At 32.5% G+C, this 10,113-nt stretch overlaps 1 protein-coding gene across 1 annotated transcript; it reads left to right on the top strand.

Annotated features, from left to right (window-relative positions):
• Positions 1 to 7,160: 7,160 nt before the first annotated feature.
• Positions 7,161 to 9,756, top strand: LOC114727177 (SAP30-binding protein-like). The gene is made up of 7 exons (XM_028913892.1): positions 7,161 to 7,297; positions 7,908 to 8,111; positions 8,696 to 8,837; positions 8,916 to 8,995; positions 9,078 to 9,168; positions 9,271 to 9,422; positions 9,745 to 9,756. Exons 1-7 carry the CDS (start codon positions 7,163 to 7,165, stop codon positions 9,754 to 9,756), a joined length of 816 nt encoding a protein of 271 aa, XP_028769725.1. The 5' UTR covers positions 7,161 to 7,162.
• Positions 9,757 to 10,113: the final 357 nt, after the last annotated feature.

The following is a 10,113-nucleotide window of genomic DNA, read 5'->3' as shown; positions in this document are numbered from 1 at the left end:
ATATAAGAAATATTTCTTATATTTAGGACCAAAATCAACTTAATAATTGGGTCTTATATTGAGGATTGGAGGAATACTTTAAAAATTTCTTCAATTCCCAGTGATAGATGGGAGTGATCAAATATTATTTAGGTCATTGGCTTAAAGGTTTTTCTTGGCCAATATAGGGTTAATCAACTAGTTCAAATTATGCAGTGTAAGTTGATATCAAAAGTTATATATGCACACGTGTATTCCAGGGAGAATTACACAAAGTTTTTAAATAATAAAATCAATTACATATAACTCTAGTTACTTGTAAATATAGAAGGTTGACATATAAATAAAACTAAAAAAAGTTTATTAGTTTTCTTATTTGGAACGATTTTGAGGAATAACAATCCTTTTCGAGTTGGCAGGGCATTGCATGGGAAGGAGAAGATTTCCAAGAAAACAGAAGTCAGTATAATTTCATTGACAAAGTGGTGGAAAGTGAACGTTATGGAAATTGCGAGCGACTCTCGATCATATAAAGGTCTAATCGCTCCTTGTTTTAATTAGAACTTTGAGTGTGGTTGGCTTAAGACCACCCAGAAATGAGTTGTTGCTAGGATTGAGGGGCCTCTCCAGTTGAGCTTTTTGGTACTTTGGTTGCCCCTTTGGTTTGCTAGGCCTTTTATTGTGTAATTTGTCTTTGCTTTTTGTTCCACGTGCATATTTTTATACAATTATTTATATTTTAAATCGTGATCTTTTGATTGAAAAATTATGAATGAGTGGATTTTTCTAGTAATTTTGTGATTAGGACATTAGTTATATAATTGAGTCTTATTCTTGAGGAAAGATAGATGGAAAAATCGCAACAACAAATAAAAAAACAAAAGAAAACTGTGGAAATTACGAAATCACAAATTAGGATTGTTACAACGCTTTCATAGGTTTTGACAATAATTGGATTGCAATTGACAACATATATATATTTACAAAATACTTGATTTGCAATTTCTCCAAAATAGATTCAATTTTAAGTTAAAAAATTATACTCCTTCGGTTTTTAATGTAAAACCTAATAAACTAATTTGAGTTGATTAAAAATATTATTTAAATTAGTTAACATGATACTATCTCCGGTCCTAATTATAAGACTCAGTTTACTAATTTGGAAATATTAAGGAATTTAGTTAAATTAGTTACTGGTTAAAAAATGTCACCTATTTTCCAAAAATACCCTTATAAAATTTTAAAAAATAGCCCCGCACAATACCTAATCGCCCATACCAAATCTCAATTTGACAGCACTGATTGATCTCTTTGGATTTTCAATTTCTAATTTCTACTTTGTGATTTCATATTTTTTTTTTTTTTTGAGCTGAGATTTCAGATTTTCTTGTTTTTATGGATTCATTGCATTTTTCCAACAGCTCCAAACCTCCACTTGACAACACAGACCGATCTCTTATTCTAGACTTTTGATTTCCAATTTTTGATTTGTGATTTCAGATTTTCATCGATCTAAGAACTTCTACCGTTTGATGTGTTTTTATTGATTCAATGTGTTTACTTAAGATTCATTGACATATTTTTGTCTTCATTGTCCTTTTAGTGTCACCGACAAGATTACTAGCTTATCTCCCTAGAAGTGCATATGGCGTCCTATTTGCTTGCTATAAATGGTCGCTGCTGAGAATCAATCTCACTCAATGCTCACAAACTTGGATTTGAACAGCGAAGGAATTGGTGAATCCAAAACAGGTGATGGCATTAATATGATTTTAGGACTTTACAGCTTATTGTTATCTTAATCAAAGACTAAGAACTTTTTGAGCATAATTAAGTCAATAGTTTGATTACTAATCTGTAATCACTTTGCTTTTATGTCATTAATTTGGTTACTAATTTTGTTACCCTTGAGAGAGATAACTTCTAGGTAAGTTTCTCTTGGACTTGAACAAACTGCCTAGTCAATTTCAGGAAGTGGGAGTTCATTTAGTGGAAATTTCAAACTTTGAACATGATGCTAAACAACAAATGGAACACATTCATGCATCCGAAACTAATGGTACCCAATTATATCTTTAGATTGACATTGCATTCGCGTGACTTGGAATATTTTTATCTGTATTTTTGTTATATACGGTACAATTATTACTTGCATATATATATATATATAGCCTGCTACCCCATCACTGAGTTTTAATTTTATCTAATTTTGAGACTATGACTTCTATGGTAATCATATCTATATAAATAGAAGTCATGTTTTGCTCTGAGTTCTGCTTGTTTGGCTTATTCTTTGCAATGAAAGGGGATATCCTCTTTCTCTTTCTATCTATTTGTGTCGTCATCTTTTCGTTCTTGGCTAGTAAGAATAACTGAACCATCTACAAAGTTGCATGGTAGAAATCATGAAGCACAGAGGTTCTAATAAATATGATATTCCACGTATAAGAAAAGAAGTCATGGAAAAGGAAGGTCCACTACCAAATCAAATATAAGTGTGATCCAAAGTTAGTACAAGAAGTGATGAAGTAATTGAGGTAATTTTTTCTTTCTTTGAGTATTTCTTCTGTTTTTTTTTTTGGTCTTGTTCTTTTGGTTGATATGTATGCATGGTGCTTAAATTTTATGTGTTGGACAATTCATAGCTGTGGCAATATTGAATGATTCGATGGCAAACTGGCCCTTGGCTTCAGCTACTAACTGTTGCAAAAGAAGTATTCTGTGTACTGAGCACTATTTAGTCCTTCGAATTAATGAAATATACTATATTATAGTATTTGATAGTTATCGTTTCTGGAGAATTTACAAGTTCACAAAGTTCATCTAACAATTTTTTATGTGGTTTGTAGATTTTTTTTAAGAATAAATTATTCATGGATTTAAAATGATTTTTTTCACAGTCATAAGGCACCAGTTTATAAATTTAAAATAATTTTTTAATGACTAAAATTTCATTTGTCTATTATTTTCTTTCTTAGTTTGTTTTCCAGATATAAATTAATCTTTTAAATATTTTTCAGTGATTTAAACAGTTATGTTTAAAATCTAACAATTTGAGTTATTTATTAATTTTAAAAGTTTATTAATATATTTATAAAAATATTGAAAATAACCCAGTCAAATTTTAATTCAATAGTTAAAATGAGAAGCGGAGAGAGGAAGTAGAATTTCTCCATGTGTAATAGTATTTATTTGAATTATTATGGTAGTATTTAATTATAGTTAATGGAATATAAGTAAAGGTAGTTTGGAAAAAATAAATAAATATGAAAAATAAAGTGGATTGGAGTCTTCTATTTAGGACTAAACTAAAAATCAAACTAGCTCTTATAATTAGGACTGGAGATAGTACTTTTTTTTCCTAAAATATTCTAATAATCTTCTTTAATTTTTTCCCTTCCAGTACTCCTACATAATTATTGTTGAGAAAATATCAATAAAGTTAATTTGAAAAAAAGTGAGAAACATATGAAATATGTCTTAAATATAGAACCAATATCAACTTTCAAATTAGGTCCTACATTAAATATATGAGGGGTACAAATTAAGATAAATGTAATTTTTTAATGATCTTTGGGTTTGGATATTGGCACTCGCCAGCTTGATCTCTTTCAACGAAAGTTCATGAACTTCGCCGGGATGTTTAAAAATTTCTCCCCATACAATTCATGGGTTGGAATATTAATTTTTTAAAACAATTATGGAGAGCAAATATATTTACGTTTAAATATATTGATAGAATAGATTGGTGAAACATGTTACATTACCATTGGTTAATTATTAGTACATATCTGATAGATTTTCTTTGGCTGATGGTCATCAGCACAAACTAATAGCTATGTAACACTTAAGCATGATTAAGGTGTTACATTTTTCTATTGAAATATAAACATGCTGGACGCCTTAAACATGATGCGCTATATTTCAAAAAAAAAAAGTCAATTGCTTTACATTATTGTAATTTATAGCTGTAGATACTCTTTTATAAATATTTTAGGGCAAAAATTTGACACAGTTCAGAGATGAAAATAGCTTTTAATCTAAAATTAACAATACATTAACTAAATATTAAATATTATAAATAAAAAATGGGGAAAGTTAATGTTTAGGATAATACTTATATTAATTTTCTTATATTGATTATATCAAGTTCTTCACAAAAAAAAAAAAACATATGACTATGTATGATTAGAGAATTTGACATAATAGATATAAAAAACTTGACATAAGTTTTTTTTTTTTAAATGCGCCTCAAGGACATGAGTTCTCAGTCAGTTTTCAAGCAATAAATTTTGTAATTGACGCTTTTTCGACAATTTTTCCTTCTTATTATAATTATAAATTAAATTAAAGTCATAATTAAGAAAGTTTATCAGTTTAACTACGTCGTTTAATTTACGGTAGATCGTAGCCGTTCAAGCAGTGGAAAAATAGAGTCTGTCTGTTCAACTCTATCAGTTTCTTTGTCATTCTTCTCTCGTGGCCATCTCGAGTCTCGATGACAGCGGCTTCTTTTCTTCTCCCTCTCCGGAAATGTCTCGTCGACGGGTTATCCGAACTGATTCACCAGCAGGTTCTTGTCACAGGTTTTCCCTCTCCGTTCTTGTTGCCGTTCTTCGATATGATGTTTTAGATCGTTTTGCTTAAGTTGTGCTGTGAGTCGTTGTAGTCTGAAAAGTAAAAAACCTGGAAGCATCTTGAGCTTAGAGAATTCAAAAGTTTAAACGATTTGTTAGCATTCAACCTTCTTAAGTATTTTTTTTGGGTGATTTCCCCGTTTTATTTTTCTCTTCGCATTTATTGGAACAATAATTGTAGGAAGAATTTGAATTTTAAACCGTATTTTTGGAAGCTATTGTGTTGGCAACGCTTTGAACGTTGATTTTCTTGCTTGTTGAGATCTTATAGTCTATAATAGTTAAGCATATGTATATTATCAAACTTAAATAAGGAACTTGACCAGTAATATCTAAAATTCTCATCCATGTTTTAAACATGGTCGCGGCCACACATCTAAAGGCTCGATGCTTGTGACATTACCTTTAAAATCAATGCAATTGAGCGAAGAGCTGAGTAAGTTGTTTGAATATCAGTTGGTTCTGGTTTAGAGTGTCTATTGTCTTGAGCCTACCAAGTTAAGATTGCCAGTCATGCTGTATAGATTACCATATTTGAAAGTTCAACTTTTGTTTGAATATTCTGTCTACCTTTTCTTTTCCTTTATCAATTTACTTGCAAATTAAAACTAACTCCCTTCTCCATTTTGCAGCACAATACTCGATTTCTTCAACAAATTCTTCAAAATAGGAAATTAGATTTTCTAGAGTGGCTTATTAATCATTATTGCACTGACTGGTGTCAAGATTCTTCTCTCTATATGGTTGACGTCATTTTAGGCTGAATGTGAGCTGCAAATAGGAGGGCTGGTAATGAGAGAACCCAAGCAACAATGATTCTGTCTTTACTAAAATTTAAATTTGAAGATTTTGTTCTTTTCCACCTTCAATGCATTAACACTTAGTATTTTATTGGAATTTGCACTCGATTCCTTCTATCTATGATACTTTTCTATTTGATCAACCTTTTGGATTAGTCACAGGAGCCCCTAGCATCATGGCATCCAAGAAGAAGCAATACTAGGGTATTGCTTTGCTGTCCATGTACAACGATGAGGAAGATGACGAGATGGACGATGTTGAAGGAGGAATGGAGGGAGAAGAACAACAAGAATAGGATGGTGGGGATGTGAGGATTGCAGAGGAAAATCTAGAGAGTGATGCTGAGATGATAAGGATCCTTGATTCTGCTAATGAGGCTACTGTACCGGTTGAAAATGATGGGATGACCCTGGAGAAGAGTAAATTTGGGACTTCAATGCCACCACAGCCTTTGGTTGATATGTTGGTTTCACAGCAGGATCAACAAGTAGTGTCTGTTGAATCTAGGAGGAGTAGGAGAGGGACAATTACCATTGTAGACCGTGGTCATGATGAAATAGCAATGTCACCTGAGCCAGAGTTACTCTCTCTCACTTGAACCCACCCCTCTGTTTTTTTAAGAAATGCATTTAAATAGGACTGATGACATGGCAATTTTGGTATACTATATTTGTCTTCTATACGTTCCTTTATCATTATTTTCTTCCATTGATGGAGTCATGTCTCTTAAACTTGAAAATTGCCCAAAATGTTTAAGACCCTGACGTTTCCTTAGGCACCCCGGCCTTGCCATATTTTCCAGGCAGGTTATCTTCTATTAGGAAACCATTTTCTCCTTCTTTATTTTAGGTTATAAGTTAATAACTTATATTTGGTTTTGATATCAGGATGGAGGGCTTGATGGTAATGGTCGACCCTTGTTTGAGGAAGAACTTCAAACAACAAATGGTATTTTCCCTTTTGCTTAAAGTATGTTCTGCTAAATTTATTGTATCCTTTCTTTGGACACCTCATCCCACTATAGGTTATTCTCAGAGAATGAATATTACTTGATTAATCTGTTGGTGGTAAAGAAGAATATCTCAAGAGCTTCACAATGTCATTGATTTCTTTTTGGAACAGAAGAATTTAAAATTTTGACCAGTAATCTGTTCTCTCATTTGGCCAAAAAGTCTGTTCTTTCTGGAACTTGTACAGACAGTTCTGGTAAGATAATTATGAATATGAGCTAATGAATCTGAACTGTCATATTGATAAGGTAATAAACATATAAAACAGTTAAAATTAACTTCTGCATGAAATGTATTTAATCAAGGATGATTATTCAACTGACCTTTTATATGCAATTTTTTTTGCCAATATTTGATTGTTTAACTGTTTAGTTCTGGATAATTGAAGTACATGAGAGTTTGTCTGGGACTATTAATTTGAGAATATGCCAATCTTTTGGACTTTGGTTGGGTATTTAAGAATAAGATTATTGAAAAAGAGGCTCGGACATTACGTTGGGGTGGTTTTAGTTCACTTTTCCATGAAGTATATTAGATGGGAATAATCCTATTGTTTTATTTTGTTTTTCTGTTTATCATTTTGCCTCCTGGTCCACTGTTTTTCCCCCTCTGAAGAACTTCCTTGAATGTGGTTTTGTAAGTGATTTGCTAGATGGAGCATCATCAGGATTTGTTCAGGTTTTGACACCTAGCAGTCAAGTTGACACTCCATAGTTTTCTGAGCCACCTCATACCATGCAAGTTGATGCTGTGGCTGGATCAGATGGTGCAGAACATGAAGAGACAGCTCAGGAAGAGCAGAAGTTTGTAGATCCATTGGATAGATTTCTCCCACCACCACCCAAAGTTAAATGCTCTGAATGCCTACAAGTAAGGTCCTGTAGAAGCACTTGAATATAGTGATCTATGTTTAGAATTTTGGCATTGAAATTTTTGATTAAGTGTTTTAGTGTGAGAATCTACCCATCCAAACTGAATTTAAGGTGTAAAAATGCGGAAATCACTCATCTTGCGGGGTATTATTCAATGAATTCGGCAGCTGCTCTTGTTTAATTACTAAGTGGTGATTTATGGTTTGATTCATTAACATGTTCCTTTTAATATGAATTCAAGACATATCATTTCAGATATTACTAATTCTGTGATTAAATCATTGAATTATGAAAAAAGTGATAATTTGCCAATACTTCTCTGTATCAAGTTTTTTGACCACTAAACATCTCTGTTTTATTGAATACACCTTATATTATTATATTTTCTTACCCCCTTCTTGACGTTCTGTACACGGGAAGTTGAATGATCTTCACTTTACTCCTTAATTAGTACATTGGCAATTTAGCAATTTTAAGTAATAGTTTAAATTAAAAAATAATTTTCCTCAATTTTTGATAAAGTAGAAAATTGTATAAAACTATTTTTAGCTTTTGCACATTTGATGTTCTTTCATGACAATGTGCTATGATTTTTATTATTATAGCAGAGAAAGATAAATAAATTTCTTGAGTATAAGAAGGCTGGAAAAAGTTTTAATGCAACAGTTCGCAATAGGAAGGACTATCGGAACCCTGACTTCCTGTTGCATGCTGTGAGGTGTCAAGATATTGACCAAATAGGATCTTGCTTTGATAAGGATGTATTGGACCCTCATAGATTTGACCCAAGTGACTACTACGACCAAATAGGTGCTTAATTGTTTCTTCTCTGCATCTACTTTCTTGTGCTTCCTTGTACTTTTTTATTTTATGCTCATATTTTACCTGATTTTGTCAATTATATGATACTTCTTGTGTGTTCTTGCAAACATTAATGTCATATTCTAGATATGTTGGTCGCTGGTATTTGGGCTGTTTACGCTATTATTGTTCACTATACTAACAACGACTTGATATCTAGAATTAAAGAACTTGTTTGTCTTCTAACCTGATATTGAAATTATGTTTTGCCGTTGGATTGTGCTTTTTCTCTTCAAAAGTCCTTTTGATAATATTATTTACGTTGAAATGGACAACCAAAATCTATACATAGCTGTGTATGGCTAGTTATATCTGCTTTGGGGTTCTTTCTATATTTTTTATGAATATGTTGGTCATGATTTTGGAAGTTAAGTTTTCATTGTGAATTGAACCAACTTATTTGTCTTGCCATATTTTGTTATTTGTTCATATTTTCTCAGCACCATCAAGTCATAGGGACGGATTGGTCTTGCAGTCAAGCTCCCTTTAAGTACTTGATACTGATGTTGCTTTACCACCCCTAACTGTCACATAGGCAGATATGAGACGTGGAAGTGACAAGAAAGAGCTGGAGAAGAAAGCCCAGAAAGTTGAATTTGTCTCTAGGGGAGCACAACCAGGAATTGTAACTGGTGTTCCAAGGATCAATGTACCTGTTGCAGGTATAAAGCAACCTAGTCTATCTATGGTATGGCAAAGGTCATTCTTACTACGCATTTTCTATTTTATGCTGATTTTCTCTCTTCTCTCTTCAGGTGGTTTGCCTTTGATGCCTCCTACTGCTGAGGCCACCAATCGTGATGGTAGGCTGGACAAAAAATCAAAATGGGACGAGGTATTCATTTAAACAAATGCACCAACACGTGCAATTTGCTTCAAATTTTTACACTATTTCAATGAATAATAATCCTGTTTAGGTGGATGGGGATCAGAAAAATCCTCTGCCCTTTGTGGGGCAGGATTCTGTGCCCGCTCACGCTGCAATTTTACTGCTAATGCTGGTGATGGGTACATGCATTTTGCGTGAGATTGTGAATAACTTTGAGCTTCTTTATGTATTCTAGAATGAGATGTGTTTGATACTATGACCATTGTTGTAATGTTGGACAGGTAGCAAAAACGACGAGAGGCAGAGGAGAGAAGGTCAACTGAAAGGAAGGAAAGAAGGTGATGAGCCACACTCATTTTGGTCTGTCAAACTAATACCTCCAACCATTTTGAAGTCCTTTAGATTGCCGTCGACAAAAATGTTTGTCTATTCAGTAAGTTTTGCTAAGTCACCATTCTATATATCATGAAAGGTGGAAAGGAATAGTGTTGTGGTTATCACTGCACGATTTCAGTCAGCTAAATGGTTGGTTTTATTTTGTTTAACTTTCTTTACGAGCACGCTGAATCAGGATTTCGAGTAGGATTGTCATTTCAGTTGCTTGCGACGGTACAAAATGCACCACTGATTCGCTTTATAGTGGTCTACGTATAAGCTTTCTTTTTTATTTTTTTGGATAATTCTTAATACATGTGAGAGAGTATATAAGTGACTTTTTTTCATTAAAAATGATGTTTTGGGTTTTTTGTTGTCAGTGTGATAAATGACTTTTTTTCATTAGAGCGAAAGATAAAATAAAGGGCATCAGGGAGTAATTTTGTTAACTGATATCAAGAAAGTAAAATATGGTGAATTTAAATGCTAGATATTTCATTCATTCTAGCTAACAGTTTAATATTGACCTAGTAGAGTTATTTTCATTATTGCTTACCCGTAATAGATAGATTGGCATGATTTAAATCTTTAAATTGGTGTGAAAAAATAACTTATCTCTTATCTAGCTTGCTTGCAGTTAAGTCCTAGTCAATTACACAATCTTATATCTAATTTCATTTATTGTTCTTCTGTGCCTTCACAGATCATAAAAATGAATATTGTTTCATAGAATTATCAAGAACTCCATG

This window comes from Neltuma alba, unplaced genomic scaffold, assembly GCF_004799145.2.
Source record: "Neltuma alba isolate B1F8T4 unplaced genomic scaffold, ASM479914v2 tig00012452_pilon, whole genome shotgun sequence".
NCBI lineage: Eukaryota > Viridiplantae > Streptophyta > Magnoliopsida > Fabales > Fabaceae > Neltuma > Neltuma alba.
This window is presented reverse-complemented; position numbering and strand designations above follow the sequence as displayed.

What these genes read in the sequence shown, in the direction of transcription:
- LOC114727177 (XM_028913892.1), top strand. Translation starts at nt 7,163, where the DNA reads ATGCAAGTTGATGCTGTGGCTGGATCAGATGGTGCAGAACATGAAGAG. An exon ending in TGCAGGTATAAAGCAACCTA is followed by an intron (nt 8,838 to 8,915) that starts GTCTATCTATGG and finishes TTCTCTCTTCAG; the next exon opens with GTGGTTTGCCTTTGATGCCT. An exon ending in ACTGCTAATGCTGGTGATGG is followed by an intron (nt 9,169 to 9,270) that starts GTACATGCATTT and finishes AATGTTGGACAG; the next exon opens with GTAGCAAAAACGACGAGAGG.